This window comes from Microcebus murinus, chromosome 17, assembly GCF_040939455.1.
Source record: "Microcebus murinus isolate Inina chromosome 17, M.murinus_Inina_mat1.0, whole genome shotgun sequence".
Taxonomy (NCBI): domain Eukaryota; kingdom Metazoa; phylum Chordata; class Mammalia; order Primates; family Cheirogaleidae; genus Microcebus; species Microcebus murinus.
The window spans coordinates 42404077-42424712 of NC_134120.1; the positions used below are offsets into that span (position 1 = coordinate 42404077).

General features: G+C 35.7%; 1 protein-coding gene across 2 annotated transcripts in view; it reads left to right on the plus strand.

Moving 5' to 3' along the window:
* Positions 1 to 20636, plus strand: part of SS18 (SS18 subunit of BAF chromatin remodeling complex) — a 79743-nt gene that overhangs the window by 39566 nt on the left and 19541 nt on the right. For both annotated transcript variants that reach the window (XM_012740442.3, XM_012740444.3), the window contains exons 5-7: positions 5205 to 5426; positions 19583 to 19750; positions 20412 to 20516. In XM_012740442.3, coding sequence (XP_012595896.1) covers positions 5205 to 5426; positions 19583 to 19750; positions 20412 to 20516 — 495 coding nt within the window. The remainder of the gene's footprint in view (positions 1 to 5204; positions 5427 to 19582; positions 19751 to 20411; positions 20517 to 20636) is intronic.

The window sequence follows — 20636 nt, forward strand, 5'->3', positions numbered from 1 at the left end:
TGTGATGCCAAAATCAAAAGGTACCAAAGGGTATACAGCCAGACTGAGTTCCAGAGAGGCATTGGTGTCTAGTTATCCTTCAGGGGATACTCTATGTACAAAACTGCATGTATGTATTTGTTTCTTATTATTTAAAAAAAAAAAAACACAAATGGGGTTGGGTATGGTGGCTCACGCCTGTAATTCTAACTCTGGGAAGCCAAGGTGAGAGGATCGGTCAAGGTTAGGAGTTCAAAACCAGCCTGAGCAAGAGCGAGACCCTATCTCTACTAAAAAATAGAAAGAAATTAATTGGCCAACTAAAATATAGAAAATATTAGCTGGGCATGGTGGCACATGCCTGTAGTCTCAGCTACTCGGGAGGCTGAGGCAGGAGGATTGCTTGAGCCTAGGAGTTCGAGGTTGCTGTGAGCTAGGCTGACGCCACGGCACTCTAGCCTGGGCAGTAGAGCGAGACTAAACTAAACTAAACTAAACTAAAAATAAAATAAAATAAAATAAAATAAAAAAGTAGCACCCATTAAATAGTGTTTCGTATCTTTTCTTTCTCTCTTAAAGATAATCTTGGAGACCATCATACATTCAGTACATAAAGGGCTATCTTATTGGTGACTGTATGACTTTCTTTTTTATGGGTATACTTTAATTTATTTGAATATTTCTCTTGATGGAAAAATAGGTTTTTAGTTCTTTGATATTACAAATTATGCTGCCATGAATATGCCTGTAAATATATATAATGCATATATATGTGTGTTTTTTCATCTCCACAGAGGTGTACACAAATAATTGTGTAATCTGTGGGATAAATTCGTAGAACTAACATCACTAAATTAAAGGTATATATGCATTTTGTTTATTTATTTATTCATTTATTTATTTTTGAGACAGAGTCTCACTTTGTTGCCCAGGCTAGAGTGAGTGCCATGGCGTCAGCCTAGCTGACAGCAACCTCAAACTCCTGGGCTCAAGCCATCCTCCTGTTTCAGCCTCCCGAGTAGCTGGGACTATAGGCATGCGCCACCATGCCCGGCTATTTTTTTCTATATATATTAGTTGGCCAATTAATTTCTTTCTATTTATAGTACAGACGCTCTTGCTCAGGCTGGTTTCAAGCTCCTGACCTTGAGCAATCTGCCCGCCTCGGCCTCCCAGAGTGCTAGGATTACAGGCGTGAGCCACCGCGCCCGACCTTATATATACATTTTAAAATTTGATAGTTATTTCCAAATTGTACACCACAAATGCAGTAATAGAGTATTAATTTTACCAGTATGTTTTCAACCTTGAAAAGTTTTCTTTTGTACATTAGTAGTTTTTTTTTCTTTTTTTTTTTTTCGGGTTGATGATCTCTCTTTAGCATTTCTTAAAAGATGGGTCTGGTGGTGATGAATTCTCTCAGCTTTTGTTTGTCTGTGAAAGACTTTATGTTTCCTTCATATTTGAATGATAATTTTGCTGGGTACAATATTCTTGGAAGACAGTTTTTGTTTTCTTTGAGCACTATGAAAATGTCATTTCCATTCCCTCCTGGCCTATATGATTTTCATGGAAAAGTCTGTTGCCAGACGAATTGGAACTCCTTTTATGTTATTTGCTGCTTTTTTCTTGCTGCTTTTAGGATCCTTTCTTTGTCCTTGACTTTTGAGAGTTTGAATATTGTTTGTCCTGGGATAGCCTTTTTTGAGTTGAATCTGTTTGGTGTTCTAGGACCTTTCTTGTATCCTTTCTGGATATTTATATCTTTCTCAAGTTTTGGAAAGTTTTCTGTTACTTCTTTGAATAAGCTTTCTGGCCCTTGCTTTTGCTCAGATTCCTCTTGAACACTGATAATTCATAGATTTTGTCTTTGGAGCTAATTTTCTATATCTTGTAGGCAGTCTTTTTTCCTTTTTTTCTCTGCATATTTTCATATAGCCAGCCTTAAAGCTTGCTGATTCTTTTCTCAGTGTGGTTCATTCTGCTGTTGGTAACCTCTAAAGAGTTCTTCAGTTCAGCAAATATATTTCTAAGTTCCAAGATTTCTGTTTGTTTGTTTTTTTATTATTATTTCAATCTCTTAAATTTCTGAATTGCTTTTCTGTATTATCTTAGAGATCGCTGAGTTGCCTTAAAACTTCTATTTTGAATTCTTGGTCAGAGACCTCACAAACCAACATTTTGTTAGGGTCAGTCACTGGATTTTTACTTTGTCCTTTTGGGGAGGTTGTGGTTCCATGTTTGTTGTTTCTTGTGGGTGTACATCTATGTCTTTGCATTGATGGATTAGTTAGATATTCCAGTTTTCTCTGTCCAGCTTCTTTTTTTTTTTATTGAATGTCTTTGCTAAGCAAATTTTTGCCACTAGGTTGTTGCCTTCTTTTCGGCTCTAGATAGTGCCTTAAGCCCAGGTTCACCTTGGCTCTAGTAAATGGTTGGAGTGCTGCCTGTCCCGAATGGGGAAGGTCCCAAAGGGTTTATCTGGGCAGTGTGGAAAGGCTGGGTAGGGATTTGTGCCCAGGGAACCTGTAGAATGTATCTCCTATTGCATGAGTCCTGCTGACCAACCACTCTGATTTGCTATCTCATTTGACCAAGTTTCCAGGGCTGGGATGGTAGCCTTCCTCCTTTATCTCTGCCTGTCCTCAGGAATATCTTTCCTTTTCGGCAGTCATGATGATTCCAGTGGGCCAAGGCAAGGACAAGTTTCCTGCCAGCGAACTCAAGGAGGTGGGGAAGCTGGTTTACTACTTGAACTTCACTTTTTCCAGTGTAGAAACCATGGATTGAGGGGAGAGTTCTCCCTTGCCCTTAATGCCAGGCATGGAGGTGTGGCGGGGGTAGGTGGGGAGGATGTGTTGCCAGTGTGGAAGTCTGAGTTTCCTACTCTCTTTTCATAGTTTTCCCTCTTTTCTGTTGCTCCAAAAACTGCATCATTCTCATACCTGAGCTCTGGGTTGTTGCTGATGAAAATCTAGGCACTATATATTTGTTTTTCATTTTCCATTGGGAAGAGTGAAGCCACTTTGCCCCTATGCCGCCATCTTGGAATCTCACATTGCTCTATATAAAAATAGTATAGTCAGCCCTCCATATCTGTGGGTTCTACATCTGGATTCATCAATTATGGATCAGAAATAATCGGGAAAAAACAATTGTGTCTTTACTGAACATGTACAGACTTTTTTTCTTGTCATTATTCCCTAAACAATACAGTATAACAACTATTTATGTATCATTTACATTGTATTGGGTACTGTAAGTAATCTAAAGATGATTAAGTATACGGGAAGATGTGCATGGGTTATGTGCAAATACAATACCATTATTTATTTATTTATTTATTTAATTTTAATTTTTTTTTTTTTTTTGAGACAGAGTCTCACTCTGTTGCCTGGGCTAGAGTGCCAGGGCGTCAGCCTAGCTCACAGCAACCTCAAACTCCTGGGCTCAAGCCATTCTTCTGCCTCAGCCTCCCGAGTATCTGGGACTACAGGCATGTGCCACCATGCCTGGCTAATTTTTTCCATTTTTAGTTGTTTGGCTAGTTTCTTTGTATTTTTAGTAGAGACAGGGTCTTGCTCTTGTTCAGGCTGGTCTTGAACTCCTGAGCTCAAGCAGTCCTCCCGCTTTGGCCTCCCAAAGTGCTAGGATTACAGGCGTGAGCCCCTGCGCCCGGCCTACTATACCATTTTCTATCAGGGACTCGAGGTTTCACATATTTTGGAATCTGTGGGAGGTCCTGGTACCAATCCCCCACAGATACTGAGGGACTACTGTACTTCATTTGAATTGCTCTTTGTCATCACAGATTTCTTTCAGCTTGGTTCCCCATGGAATATAAACAACATTTTTATTCTTTCAACAGTTTTGAAAGTGCTTCTTTCTTTGTAATATAGTTGGAGCAAACTTTTGATTTTTGAGAATCTGGAAGATGAATGTTGGCTCTCGTAATTGTGATTTTCCTTTTTGTTATAAGTGAAGCAATCAATCTTTTTATGTTTATGAACCTTTTTTGTAGTTTATGAACTTAGAGAACTTTATGTCCTTTGCCCATTCTATTACTGATGGTGGTCTCTTTACTTACTTTATATCCTTTTTTTTTTTTTTTTTTTTTGAGACAGAGTCCCGCTTTGTTGTCCAGGCTAGAGTGAGTGCTGTGGTATCAGCCTAGCTCCTCAAACTCCTGGGCTCAGGCAATTCTCCTGCCTCAGCCTCCCGAGTAGCTGGGACTACAGGCATGCGCCACCATGCCTGGCTAATTTTTTCTATATATATTAGTTGGCCAATTAATTTCTTTCTATTTATAGTAGAGACGGGGGTCTCGCTCTTGTTCAGGCTGGTTTCAAACTCCTGACCTCGAGCAATCCGCCCGCCTCAGCCTCCCAGAGTGCTAGGATTACTGGCGTGAGCCACCGTGCCCGGCCAACTTACTTTATATCTTAAGTAATTAGTTTGGTCTGTGATATGTATTGTTATTTTTTTCTCCCAATTTATCTTTTTATTATTTTGGAATTGTTTTTGGTCATGTTTACATTTTTTATTTTTATATGGTTTGATTAATATTTTGTGGCTCTGGGTTTTCTGGCATACTTAAGAAGGCTTTACTATTCCAAGATTATTTTTAAAATTCTTCTTTTTGAAATTCTTGTATGATTCCTTGTTTTCTTTTTTCAAGTTTAAATTTTTTATCAATATGGAATTAGTGGAAGGAATGAGATAGCAATCCAACTTGTTATTTTTCCAGATGGCTACCCAGTTGTCACAATACCATTTACTGAATTAGTTTTCTATTGCCTACTGACACTTAATATCACCATTATTATCATTTACTAACCTATCTATTGGGTCTGTTTTTAGACGCTATTCTGTTTGCTCATTTATGTTCTAGTATTTACACTTTTATAATAATTACTCCAACTTTATGATAATGTTTTGCTGTCTTATACAGCTAGTCCTCCATTATTATTCTTTTTCAAAATGTTTCTGGCTTTTCAAAACCATCAGTTTCTTAATCTGTAAAATGGGAATAACAACATCTGTCTCAGTATTTGCTGTCATTTGTTTGCTGTTGATTAAAAACTCAAGTTATTGTTTAGTATTATAATTAGTATTAATTAGTATTAATTAGTATTATAATAATGAAAAAAACACCTTTTAAAGTACTTTTTTATGGACCATCTGTTTAACTTTCATAATTTGGTTCTGATCCTTTTTCTTCAAAGGGCCTAACCATATGCCTATGCAGGGACCTGGACCCAATCAACTCAATATGACAAACAATTCCATGAATATGCCTTCAAGTAGCCATGGATCCATGGGAGGTTACAACCATTCCGTGCCATCATCACAGAGCATGCCAGTACAGAATCAAATGACAATGAGTCAGGGACAACCAATGGGAAACTATGGCCCCAGACCAAATATGAATATGCAGCCAAATCAAGGTAACTAAGCTTCATGTCTTTCTTGACTAGAGTGCTATTATTAGCCTTTGTAAATAAAACTATTATATCAAGTTCTTAGCTGATTCATAAAAATGTAAGCTTTAAGTGAGTGAAAATCATGCCCATACAAAGGTGTAATGTTGAGTTTGAAATTAGTTTAAATTTTTATTTATTACATTTACAAATTGCTCACTTTAGCTTTTTGGTTTTTTTTTTTTTTTTTTTTGAGACAGAGTCTCGCTTTCTTGCCCAGGCTAGAGTGAGTGCCGTGGCGTCAGCCTCGCTCACAGCAACCTCAGACTCCTGGGCTCAAGCAATCCTCCTGCCTCAGCTTCCCGAGTAGCTGGGACTACAGGCACGAGCCACCATGCCCGGCTGATTTTATATTATATATATTAGTTGGCCAATTAATTTCTTTCTATTTTTATGGTAGAGACGGGGTCTCGCTCAGGCTGGTTTTGAACTCCTGACCTTGAGCAATCCGCCCGCCTCGGCCTCCCAGAGTGCTAGGATTACAGGCGTGAGCCACCGCGCCCAGCCTGCTTTTTAAACTTATTTATTTTTATGTCATTTGGGCATTTTTTCGGGGGAGGGGTTCTGTATCGTTGAATTATTTTTTAAAGCCAATCAATTAATAACCACATTTGGTTTAGAGCTAGAAAATTGAGAAAATAAACCTCTTAAAAAACATCTGCTCTATGGGTTATTTTCCTTATTAAGGATGCATTTTATATGAATTTCTCTTGATTTATATGGGTGTTTTCTGATACTATGTGTCAACATTGAAAGGTAATTCTAAAATAATTTTCTATCAGAATACTCAGCAGAGCTGCTGCTATACTCTTGCCTTATAGTGGTGTGAGTCCATTAAAATTTATTATCAAGCTCAGAAAATGAAATTGTTCCAGTGTTTCTCTTTTATGTATTCTGTGAATAATAACTAAAAGCCAGTAAGTGGCGCTCTGTTCTGCTAATTGTCTATTAAAACATTTGGCATATTGACAGCTTAAAGCTATTTCAGTTACAAAATGTGGTGAGGTTAAGAGAATAAGATAGAATGAAATGTATTTGTAATAAAATTTTCTAGATTTTGATTGTAAAAAACAGATTACTGCAATGTACCCAGATAAAGGAAGTTAATGTTAATCTGTTGATAATTATTTATGAAATGATATACTTTAAAAATATTAATACAGATATTATTTATAATTTTGATGATACACTGCAAATAAAGGGATATAATAAAATGTTAAATCAGTCAGTGTAGCAAGCACACAACTCAAGTGTACAACTAGTGCTTGTCCTATTTTTTTTTAGCCCCAAATCATTTAGTGCCCATGGTGGAAATTTTGTATTTTCATTTTGTTAGGTCAATTAAAGTTTCAGAACAACAGCAAGATCCAATCAGTGCTAGATCAGAAAGGAGTTCAGACGTTTCTCTATAAATTTGGTTACCAGGAAAGAACAAGAAAATTGATAATGATTCTGACAGCAACTACAATTATGATGGCACACTTCTTAGAAACTTATTATAGTTAAGAAAAGGTATGGTGTGCACAGAAATGGATGTTGCTACAGCATTGTTTCATATGATAGCATAAAATTTGAAGAAGAAAAATATAATGCATACTGCAATGTGCATAAAGAAAATAGTTTTTAGTTTTGGAGAAAAGCGTTCAGGTGTTTATAGATATTTTTTGTCCTAAACTTAGAGACCAACTATTTTAAAAATGTCATATTTTGTGAGAATGTATAGCTCTTTCTTTTATTATAGGGTAGTAATTATATTACTTTTTGTTTCTCATAATTTATGAATTTCTTAGTAGAAAATAGACTATATAAAAAATAACTATGTAGAGATCTGATTTGAAGAAGTAAAAGATACTTTTCAAAAAGAAAATAGGATGAAAAGCATTGAGGAAATTTTCATCGCTTTAAACATCTCCTCAAGGACAAATGAAAAAATTTTCATTTAAATTTTGCTATTTCAGACGACATCAGGCATGTTCAGGGGGGGTATGACTGTAGACTAAATTTTGATATTTCGGAATCAAAAGAATACCACAGAAAATTATAGTGTCATAAAAAAGGAAGTTATATAATGTTCTGGCAGCATTCAATATTTTAATCGTATGAATTCCTTATAAAAGTATTTTAATGACTGGGCATGATGGTCCATGCCTGTAATCCTAGCACTCTGGGAGGTGGAAGCCGGAGGATTGCTTGAGGTCAGGAGTTCGAGGCCAGCCTCAGCAAAAGTGAGACCTCGTCTCTACCAAAAATAGAAAAAATTAGCCAGGTGTAGTGGCACACATCTGTGGTCCCAGCTATTTGAGAGGCTGAGACAGGAGGACCGCTTGAGCCCAGGAGTTTGAGGTTGCTATGAGCTATGATGCCACTGCACTCTACTCAGGTCAATGGAGTGAGACTCTGTCTTACAAAAGAAAAATCAAAAACAGAATTTTACTAATTATATATTCAAATATAAGAAGTTTTACAAATTATCATATTTGTGTTAAAGAATGTATTTCAGGCTGGGCATGGTGGTTCACACCTGTAATGGCTAGCACTCTGGGAGGCCAAAGCAGGAGGATCACTTGAGGGCAGGTGTGTGAGATCAGCCTGAGCAAGAGCGAGACCCCATCTCTACTAAAACTAGTAAAAAATTAGCCGGGTGTGGTGACATGTGCCTGTAGTCCAACCTATTCAGGGGGCTGAGGCTGGAGGATTGCTTGTGCCCAAAAATTTAAGGCTGCAGTGAGCTATGATGACACCACTATACTCTACCCAGGGTGACAGAGTGAGAACAAACATCTTTGTGCCGATATCTTTGAGTACTTGTGCGTGATGTTTGTAGGATAAATTCTAGAGATAGAGTCGTAAGGATAAAATATATGAGTAATTAAAATATTTGAGGGACATTGTCCAATTGTTTCAATAAAGGTTGCATGAGGTCATATCTCTACATATGGAAGTTCTTATTTCCGTACATATCCAGTGGCACTCAGTCTTTCTGATCTTTGCTAAATGTATGGGCAAAATATGTAATCTTGTTTTAATTTTTATTTCTTTGATTATTAGTGAAGCTGCATAACTTCATATGTGTTGCCATTCGCATGTTTTCTCTGAATTGCCTGTTCATGTTACATATTCTGTGGTTTGATTATTATTAATCTGAAGGAGTTCTTTATAGATTGTAGATCAAGGCTATTCACCTAGCGTGACTTTCACACATGAAAACATTCTGTTAGTTTTAGGAGATAGGAATTTAACTTTGAATATGGTTTGTTTCATGGTAGGATTCTGAAAAGGGTAATATTATTTTCATAAAAAATATAATTATTTCCTAATTATATCAGAACTTTGCTCCAGCATTTGCTAAATTATGGTCCAGATAGATTTTAATAATTATTGGTAAGAAAATAATTGGTAAAATTATTTTTAAAATTATTGGTAAATTATTGTGGAAGATTTAGCATGCTTATTAGTATATTAAAAGGTCTGAGAAGTTTTATAGTAAAGAAACTGATTTGCTTTTAATTAATATCATTATAATACACCATGGGCTCTTTTTCTTTTCTTTTTTGACATATTACTTGTCAAAAATGAGAGCTAATATTTAGTGAATGTCCTTTAGTGCCAGGCACTGTATTCAGATGCTTTATATGTCATCTTTAATTCTCAAAGCATCTCTGAGATAGCAGTACTATTATTATTCTCATTCCATGCAGGAAGAAACATATCCTATGAAAATACAGGCAGGCCTCGCTTTGTACAGTTCTGATATGCGTGAATTTCATTTACCACAGTTTAGTTAAATAACACCTGTTCCCCCAACACCACCATTCAAATTTCACTTACCATGGTATATTAAATGAATAATTGCATAAAGTACAAACTTAGCTGTTATCTATTCAGTCCGCAAATCACTATGTAAATAACAGATGCCTGTCATGATTAGTGACCATTCATGCCACTTTTAGATTTTGTCAGTGATTGGTCACTGTTTATCTGTCAGTTCATACACATATAACAAAGCTTGTGGTTTGTTGCTTCCTTTGCTCCCAACAATAAACTTATATGACATTTTACAAACTTGTATAATTGAAAGAGAAACTTTGGCCAACAAAATAAAAATGTAACAGAGAAATGAAAAGTGATAGTGCTGGAAATGAAATCCATGTCCAATGTAAATAGAATTATAGAAGAAATTGCTGACCATGGGAATGTTGACACTGCTGCCATTTGAGAGAATCTAGATATGCACTGCAGGTGCTTAATGAAGGCAAAACTCATTGATACAAACGAGAAAAGTGATTATGATGAAAAAGATGAAGATGTTTCAGAGGAAGTAAGACTGGCAAAATACTTCACATTAAAGAAATTCTTGGCTGGGTACAGTGGCTCACGCCTGTAATACTAGCATTCTGGGAGGCCGAGGTGGGCGGATTGCTCGAGGTCAGGAGTTTGAAACCCGCCTGAGCAAGAGCCAGACCCCGTCTCTACTATAAATAGAAATAAATTAATTGGCCAACTAATATATATAGAAAAATATTAGCTGGGCATGGCGGCACATGTCTGTAGTCCCAGCTACTCGGGAGGCTGAGGCAGGAGGATTGGCTGAGCCCAGGAGTTTGAGGTTGCTGTGAGCTAGGCTGACACCATGGTACTCACTCTAGCCTGGGCAACAAAGTGAGACTCTGTCTCAAAAAAAATAAAAAATAAAATAAAATAAAAAGAAATTCTTGGAGATGTTTCACAACATTGAAAGTGCAAAGGAAAAAATGTTGGAAGTTAATCCAAACATATGCATGACAATTTGCTAAACTAAGGAAAAGATGCTCACTCTCAATTGTGAGTGATAATATTAGCAGAAGGGAACCACTGTTCAAACAACTCTTGATAAGATTTTTAGAAAGAATTAAAACACTTTAACTTATTTTTTATTTTTTAGAGACAGAGTCTTGCTATATTGCCCAGGCTGGCCTCAAGCAATCATCCTATTTCAGCCTCTCAAATAGCTAAAATTATAGGTACGAGCCACCATGCCTGGCCTTAAAATCAGTGTTTTTAATCTTTCAAATTATTGTGAACTAAATTTTTTTCATTTCCCCATGTATTTGTAACTGACAGCAATAGAGTTTTTAATATTTTGACAAATTTTTATTTTATTTTATTTTATTCTATTTTTTGAGACAGTCTCACTGTATGGCCTGTGCTAGAGTGCCACAGCATCAGCCTAGCTCACAGCAACCTCCAACTCCTGGGCTCAAGTGATCCTCCTGCCTCAGCCTCCCGAGTAGCTGGGACTACAGGCATGTACCACCATGCCCGGCTAATTTTTTCTATATATTTTTAGTTGGCCAATTAATTTCTTTCTATTTTTAGTAGAGATGGGGTCTCGATCTTGCTCAGGCTGGTCTTGAACTCCTGATCTTGAGCGATCCACCCGCCTCGGCCTCCCAGAGTGCTAGGATTACAAGCATGAGCCACTGCGCCTGGCCTTGACAAAAAGTTTTAAAGGCCATGGGATAATGTCCCATTAATTATTGTTTTGCATGATTTCAGTTTTCATGGTCATTTATTCATCCCCATACTAGTATATAAAGTGAAGACTGTCTATAAAGTTTTATAGAATTCATTTTGGGAAATGCTGTTAAGTTCCTAACTCTATATAAATATTATCAGCTTTAGGAGCTTCCTGTTTCTTTTAAGAACCCATGTGAGATACAAATAGGTCTGATAATGATAAGCCTTGTGTAAAGAAATATGCAGAGTAAGGGAAAATGCAAGAGTAAGAGAAAAATGCAATCTGTATGCTATTTAGGATGGTGAGCAGACACCTGGAAAAAGAGTGTTGCACAGGCAGAAGGAATAGCAAGCAAGAGCCCTGTAGCTGGAGCATACTTGGTGCATTTGAAGTATAGCAAGGAGACCATTCTAATTGGAGCTAAATGAGTGAAGGTGGAGAGTCATAAGGTCCAAGGGATAGTTGAAGACTAGACTTTGAAAGACCTTATTGTAGCCCATAGGATTTTAGATTTTATTCTGAGGAAGAGAGAATACTGCTGGAAAGTTTTGAGCACTGGAATAATATGATCTGAACGCATGTTTCTAAAAACATACCTTTGGCAGCTGCATGCAAAACGGTTGAACAGCAGTGAAGCAGGGAAACCTTTTAGAAGGCTCTTGTGCTGTATTTGTGTAAGAGATGGTGGTGGCTTTGAATAGTGTGATAGCTATGGAGGTAATCAGAAGTAGTCAGTTTGGGATATTTACCTTTTTTTTTTGAGACAGGGTCTCTGTTGCACAGACTGGAGTGCAGTGAGGTGATCAAACCTCAGTGCAGCCTTGAGCTCCTGGGCTCAGCTGTCTTCCTGCCTCAGCCTCTCAAGTAGCTAGGACTGCAGGTGTACACCACTATGCCTGGCTAATTTTTTTCTATCTCTTGTAGGGATGATGTCTTACTATGTCACCTAGGCTTTTACCATGTATTTTGTAGGTAGAGCTGGTATGATATCTAGGATTTGCTGATAGATTGGATGTGGAGGACAGGAGGACAGAGTTAAGGATGACTTCAAAGTCAAAGTAATTGGATGAATGGTGTTGACATTACTGAAATTAAGAATCTGGGGGAATAGCAGATTGAAGAGTTTGCCTTGGCACCTATTAAATTTGAGTGACCTATTGATATCCAAGTGTGGATATGTCAAGAAGACAGTTGGGTATATTAGTTTAGAGTTAAGGGAAGAGGTCAGGGTATTTAAAGGCATGATATTGAAAGAGGTCACTTAAAAAATGAATAAAGGTAGGTAAGAAAAGAGATCTGAAGATTCAGTCCAGGAACCTTCCAACATTTTGACATTGGGAACATGAAGGACTCCTTCTAGGAAGACTTGTAAGACTGAACAGGATTAGCCATTGAATTAGGAGGGAAGCGAAGAGAGTGTAAAATCTTAGAAGCTAAGTGAACAAAGTGTTCTGAAACTTAGAGAATTATTAACTGTATCATATTTTGCTGATTGGTCAAGTAAGATGAGAATTGAAAACCAGCCTTTGGATTGATTCACCAAGATGGGCATTTTTGGTGGGAGGATGGGGACAAAAGCCTGACTGGAATATGTTCATGAGAAAGGGGGAAGAAAAGAAGTCCTAACAGTGAGTTAAAACAATTCTTTCCAGTTATTTTTTGATAATAGGAAAACAAAAATGGGTTCATAGCTAGAGGAAGATGTAAGGTCAAGAAAGATGTTTTTTTAGAGATGGAAAAATAGTAACTCATATTTGTATGTTGATTGGAATGAATAATTAGGAGAAATTGATAAAGCAAGAGAGGGGGGCAAGAAAGGGACAACTGTGGGAGCAGTGTATTTGAGGAGTTAAAGGTCACAATCCCCAACACTGCCCTCACCTCTGGTACCAACTATAAGAGTTTAGCCAACTGCAGTTACAGGAGACAGTCTCCAAGATTGGCCTCACTGACACCAATTGCAAGTTTGGGAGTTCCCCAAACCACCCTCAGGGGTTGATAATTTACTGGAAGGACTCATAGAACTGGCTGAATGCTATTATACTCTCCGTTAAGATTTATTACAGGGAAAGGATACAGTTTAACATTAGCCAAGGGAAGAAGCGCATAGGGCAGGATTGAGAATTTCAATTACAACATAGAAAATTTACAAAAGAAGAAATTACTTCAAATATTTTATTTTATAGAAGTGTCATGTTTGATCTGTGTAGTGGGTTTGAATAATTGAGAATTATGTGTACTCTCATCTGTCTTTACTGTTAAAATTGGTTAGTCTATGACATTGTTAATATCACAAGTTTGGATTATAGCTTTAGGCATATTACAGCTATTACATTGTAGTTCAGACTAGATATTTTGTTATAACTGATCAGTATTGCTAATAATGGATGAGTTTTTCAAAAATGTAAATTTTCCTCAAAAACATTTTTCTGGTTAGAAAAATATCTAATGTTTAATATGAAAAACCTGGAAAATATAAAAAACATAGAGCATAAAATAAAAGTTCCCTATAATCTTGTTATATAAGTTTTAAATTACTCCATAGACAAGTCTACTTAAGTATAGTAGCCTATACTTAGGATCCTTTTGCAATAGTTTGAATACTTATAATTACAAATTATTTGTAAATATGTGTTTAATTATTTTTCTCTAGAGTCTTCCAGTTCCATGAAGTCAGGAACTGTGTCTTGTTTTGTTCACTACTTTATCCTATATGTTGACTGACTGATTAGCTAGATATGTAGCCTCCTGCCAAAACAAATTAGAAAACCAGCATCCTTCTAAGTGATATTGTCATCCATCAACTGTCATTCCAGGAATGAAACACAGAAGGCATTGTCTGTTACTGTGGATAAAATAGATGACTGTCAGATATACCAAAATCTTTTAGATTTGGGAGACAAAATCCAGGTGAATTTCAGTTTAGTAGATTATAAAATTTAGCTTCATCATTTTAAAACTTTTCTATTTTGAAATAATGATAAATTCATAGGAAGTTATAAAGGTATTATACAGTAGTGTGCCCTCCCCCCAATGATTTCTGATCCCTGGTAACCAATATTATCTTTTCTCCATTTCTATCATTTTGTCATTTTGAGAATATTATGTAAATGGAATCATACAGTATGACCTTTTGAGATTGACATTTTTCATTCAACATAACTAATACTCTTTTGAGTTCTATCCAAGTTGTGGTATGTATCAATAGTTTATTACTTTTTATTATTGAATAGTATTTGATGGTATGGATATACTGTAGTTTGTTTAGCCATTCACCTTTTAAGGGTCGTTTTGGCTTTTTCCAGTTTTTGGTTTTACAAGCAAAGATGCTATAACCGATTATATACATGTGCATGTTTTTTATTTGGACTTAAGTTTCATTTCCTTGGAATAAATACTAAGGGATGCGATTGTTGGGTCATATGCTAAGTTTTACAGATAACATTTTAACAAATATCCTAAGTCATGCTTATTTCCCTCAGATTTTTCTGGGCAGGATGATCTTCCGTGCCAGATAGTTCATAACTTTCAGCTTTCATACTAAGTAACACAAAGCTAGATGTTCTAATGTAGCCCATCTCCTAGGCTTTCTACCTGGGCAAGTTAGGGTCTTTACTCACAACAGTTGTCACTTGTGCCACGTAAGACTAGTGCTTTTGGAGTTCAGTTCATCCTACAATACATGTTTACAAGTGTCTTTGTTTACGAGTTATTGTTATGATATAGTATAGTTGAAACTATTTAAGAGGGATCATTTTAAGGGGGTTGTCTAATATCCTAGCCTTTTATTTTGCTGGATTTATTAAGCCACAACATATCCCTTTTCTACTTCTTAGTCACCAGAAAGCTAAATATGTCATCTGGTTCCCAGACTAGTTTGTAAAGATGCTTGTAATTTAAAAATACGTCCTGGAGAAATCCATTATTTCTTAACTCAGCACTGCTGACATTTGGAGGTGGTTAATTGTGGGGGCCTGTCCGGTGGAATGTTTAGCAGTATTTCTGTCCTCTACCCACTAGGTGGCAGTGGCACCCCCCACCCCAGTAGTTGGAACCAGCTATGTCTCCAGACTTTGCTAAATGTCCCCTGGGATGCAAAATTGCCCATGGTTGAGAATTGCAGCTTAAAGAAATGGTTCATATGAATAACTGTATATATAGATGGTTTGTGTCACTGAAGAAACAAATGACAGTAACAAAGCTTAGTGATACTATTGTTTTAATACTTTTTAATACTTTTATGAGAGTTTCTCTAAAAATTTCATGTTATGAAAAATTTTATATGTTAATGAGCTGTTATTCTTTTTAATAGCTAGAATCATGGTTCCCATTTTTCATTGGTTGCCAGGAAACTCAGCTTAAGTTTGTGCTTTGTTGCAATGACTTTACTAAGCTTCTATGATAATCATCCAACATTTTCTTAGTTACTTGGCTCTTGTTCTTTTATCCTTGGTGTTATATATAAACATGTTAGTATGAGTTGCATAAATTCTTGATGTGGACAGATGTACAATTTAGGTAAGTAAAGAATCTATTCCTTTTAAATGGATATTTAAACATAGTAGGTCAGCTAATTGAGCTTGTTGTAGTACAGGAATTTTTCTTTTGCAAATACATTATTAACAATACCTTCAAATAAGAGTATAAATGTTTCAGTTTGAGATTGGTTAAAGAATAAGTAGTAAAGTGTGAGCAGTAAAGGATGAAATATGAACATGAAAATAGGCATGGGGAGGGTATTATCTATGCAATTTCATGGTCTAATTCTTATTATAACATATTAGATATAGGTAGAGTAGAGAAATTTCATGTATTTAATGATTTTTATCTTACAGTGATAGAGATATACATAATGGTTTTTGTGGGAGATGATGACATGGGAGAAGTATGATTTGACTTCTCTGCATTTAGTAGCTATACAACCTTGGGAAAGAGCCTTAATATTTGTAAGGCTTAAATTTTCTTGTCTGTAAAATGAAGTTGATAATAACACTACCTGTTTCATAGATGAGGGGAAAATAAGTAATACATACAAGCTCTTAGCTTACTGCCTGGCTCATAATAAATGCTCATTAAATGTTAGCTATCATTTTAACCATATTATTAATATTTAATGATTAATGATAATGTTTATGAGGTTTCAGTGTACTGGTTTCTATCTGAAGATGTTTATATGTGTGTATATGGATGTATGTTGTATGTATATTGAATGTTTTTAAAGTTGCATCATTCAAAATTCTTCACAGATTAATTAAAATAATGTTTTCTTTATAGTTGAGTCTTAAAAAAAATTCTTTTTGGTCTGTCTAATTGTAAGTGACTGTATATGGTGACAGTGCCCATCTTTGTATCACCATGGCTCCTGGCCTGGTGTCTAGTACATAATAAATACTGAATAAATTTGATCTTGACTTAGATAAAAACTAAATATTAACCATGTCATTGATGCAAATCCAATAATGTAAAATATGGTAATTTGGGCATATTTTGCATGTGTTTAAAATAAAGGACATTGTTTCATAGAGTATCTATTAGGGTATAAAACTCAAAATGGGAAGAAATAATGTGGTTATGATGAGTATTTGTAATATGTCCTTGCAAAATACTTGCAGAAATAATATTCTAGGTAATTAAGACATTAATAGGGTCTTCGCGTGTGTATTACACTTTGTAGTACATCTTAATATCAAAATGGTTTATGTAAAAGATGAAAAAAACCTTTAAGCATGTAATGTGTGATGCCATTGTTTGTAGAAAATGGTTATAATAGATTCATTTTTTAATGTTATTTCACTGTGTAGTACAAATTTTTAGAATGTATTTTGGGGTAACCTTTTGAGATTTAGCACTCTTATTTCCATTAGTGTCTCAAGAGATATACATTGCCAGTGTAGCATATTTCATTATCATAAGGAAAATAATATGCTTCCTAAACAATCAGAATTGAAGTCATAAAGTCATAATTTTCTTTTTCTTTAATGGATAAGGCTTCAAGGAAAATGATAAAAAAAAGTACCTTGTATTAGTAGTGCTAGCTGACTCCATTCTTTCTCTGGTTTTAGGCTTGATCCTGAATGATGTCGAGATCCTCAGAGGGAGGGAAGTGACAGAGAATAAAAGAAGGGTGGTAATTGAGCTCTTTGGGATTGGAACTGCTGACAGTCCCAAAAGAAAAAACATAAGTGGCATGGTCTTTTCTATCTGGGGCTTAAGCTACAATTACTTTTCTCCTTCAGAGCAAAGCTTAGAATTTTTTTGTTATGTATTTTTTTCTTTTGGCTATTATGGTTTTTCTTTCTTTTGAATTTTGGTTCCAACGCATATTATATTCTTTAGTTGTGTAGTTACCTTCTGTTGAGACGAGGTCTTTAGACAGTATTGGAGAAGACAAGGTAAAACCTTCATTTACTGAAAATGAATAACATATAATGCTCAGTCAGGTTGCCTATTAAATTATAAATGTTAATGTTCAATACTTTGGTATGTATAAAATATATTTTTAAATTATAACCTTAATTAAACTAGTGTTTTAGAACTTCTTTATTGTAAAATTTGCTTCTGAACTATGAAATTTGTTTGAGTTTATTTTTGAGTAGAGACCATGGAAAATAGCAGAACAGATATGCTTTGAAATCAAACTTGAGGTTTGTCTAGTTCTCATTTGATATCTATTGTATAATCTTGATCTTTGTATTCCCTGGCTAAAAACTTGAAAATTAGGATCCTTACCTCTGGAGATTATTAGTGGTTTATAAAAAGTGACTGTGAACTCATGTAACTGGCAGTATAGATGTGCATTTAGTGTTAAGTTCTTTTCCCCTCCACACTTGACTGAGCCACCTTGTTTCTACTATTAAGACTTTATTTCATTGTTGAAAGAAAGGCCCCAGAGTAACTTTTGAGTGCCTTATTTTCATAATGTAAAATTAGAGAGAAGGAAAAAAGAATTTGAAGAGAAGCAGATGCACAGAAGAAGGTGAATAGAAGAAAAGGTTAGCTCTGATAAAGTTGTTCTTCAGATAAAACAGTTCTTCAGATTGGAAACAAAATGAAGTCTTCCTGTTTACATTGTTGCTGCAGTTGTAGATCAATAATATATGTAAAGAGGTGGGCTTGTTTTGTTTTGTTTATTTAAATTATACAGTGAGCTTTTGGCTCATCTGCAGTTTTCCTTGTAAAACTTTTCCAGACTCTAGTCTACTGCCTTTTGCACTTCTTAAATTATGCCCAAGTCAGTCAAGGGGGGAGTATGGAGCTATATAAGCAGTAAATTGCGAGATGCCTCATACATATGTCTGAGACAGTAATGGTTATAATGGCAGAATGATGAGCTCCCCATACCAAAACTGGCCCACTGAACCTCTAAGCAGGTGCTTACATTGTTAGATGGCAGCATGGGACTTTATGGCTGTTGTTGATTATTTTGTGTGATATATTTTTACTATTGCCAGTGTGATACTACAGCAGTGGTGGTTTGGCTATCCTGGTATTACTCACTGTGGAAACTGCATAGTTTAAAAGTTTCTAAGCCTATGAAATAAGGCTCATTGCAGTTCTCTGCCTAGGTGTTTTTAGGGTGTATTTGTTGTGTATGTCTTTTATTTTTTTATTTTTTATTTTTATTTTTGAGACAGTGTCTCACTTAGTTGCCTAGGCTAGAGTGAGTGCCGTGGCGTCAGCCTAGCTCACAGCAACCTCAAACTCCTAGGCTCAAGCAATCTTTCTGCCTCAGCCTCCCGAGTAGCTGGGACTACAGGCATGTGCCACCATGCCTGGCTAATTTTTTCTTTATATATATTAGTTGGCCAATTCATTTCTTTCTATTTATAGTAGAGACGGGGTCTCGCTCTTGCTCAGACTGGTTTCGAACTCCTGACCTCGAGCAATCCGCCCTCCTCGGCCTCCCAGTGTGCTAAGATTTCGGGCGTGAGCCACCGCACCTGGCTGTGTATGTCTTTTAACTTCAAAGAAGCACTGTAGCCCTTTGGTTTCGAAAAGACCTTTGTAGTTTATAATTCTTGTAATTGGGAAAGGAAAAGAAGAACTTTAAAATTTTATCCCAAAATTAAAGTTTATGAAATTCTACCAATGTAAGTATATTAAATGTTTGTATAGTTTACCTGTTTATCACTATATAATTAATGACTATAGAAAAAGAGAACAAAGTAGAAATGTAGTTTCTTTCCCTTGGTTTGGCTATTGATACGCGGTGTGATTTTTGTGAAATTTGCTTTTGTTATGTATTTTAGTGTAGCATAGGGATTATATCTTTTCCAGAAAGATTGTATAGATAAATACTATGTAGTGCATAATGGAAAATACACACATTCAGGATGTTCTTATATATTGCATTTATTTTGTTTTTAAAAAATGACTAAGAATACGATTCCAGTGGATTTCAAGTTAACTACCATGGATTGGTTGTTTTCTTTTGTTTGCAGATTATTTTAGGTATATGAGCTTTAATTCAAAGACTTGTTTTTGTTAATATTATTTGAAATCAGATTTTACTGCATTTAATTATATATTTGGGGGAGCAAATGATAAAAGATGCTCGTATTTTTCTTAAGATATTAAAATTATATACAAAAAATTTTATGTGTATGATGTTGTGTCTTGTTTTCAGGTCCAATGATGCATCAGCAGCCTCCTTCTCAGCAATACAATATGCCACAAGGAGGTGGGCAGCATTACCAAGGACAGCAGCCACCTATGGGAATGATGGGTCAAGTTAACCAGGGCAATCATATGATGGGTCAGAGACAGATTCCTCCCTATAGACCACCTCAACAGGGTAAGATTCCATCTGGAAAATTTTCTACTTAATGTAAATAACAGTAATTTAAAGGCTTCAAATTTTAATGATCTTTTCATCTAGGCAAAGTTAGGATTTTTTGTTTCTTCCTTCCCCGCCCCCACAAAAGGTAGTGAGTGGATATGGTAGGTACAAAGAGTCACAAAGTAGATAGGAACTTCCTGGTGTATCATTTTCTTTTACCTGTTGTTTTCTGAGAAAAGGATATGTGAAAATTTTATATCAAAAGCTCACTAACTCAGAGCAGAAAATACCATTTTGTTTTTGATAAGTTACTAAATATATAGTCAAAACCAAACTCAATTTTATTTCAGAGAACTCTAATATCAAAATAAGAAGGAAATTAATTTTCTACCACTTTGAGCCTCTTTTTAAGATGTTGGTGTTTATCTGAGCTGTGATATTGTGTGATGATGCATGGATGGTCTTAAAGTTAATTTTAGTAAATGTAATATGTTCAGATACTGTGTGTGTATGTGTGTGTGTATATATATGAATAATTAAAAGTATCTGAAATGCCAAAGCATGGGAAGGGAATCTACAACTGAGAAATAATCTCTCATAACATCAAATTAGAAAGAAAGCCTTTGATGACATAGAGAACAAAGTATTTACATCTTGACTGGTTGTGGTTTTTCAGGCCCACCACAGCAGTACTCAGGCCAGGAAGACTATTATGGGGACCAATACAGTCATGGTGGACAAGGTCCTCCAGAAGGCATGAACCAGCAATATTACCCTGATGGTAATCTCGCCTAATGTTAACTTTCCCATTTTATATCCCTGCCCAATATTAATATAGAGAACTATATAAAACATTTTAATGAGAATGAATAAACTAACAACCTTTCTTCTAAATTTAGAA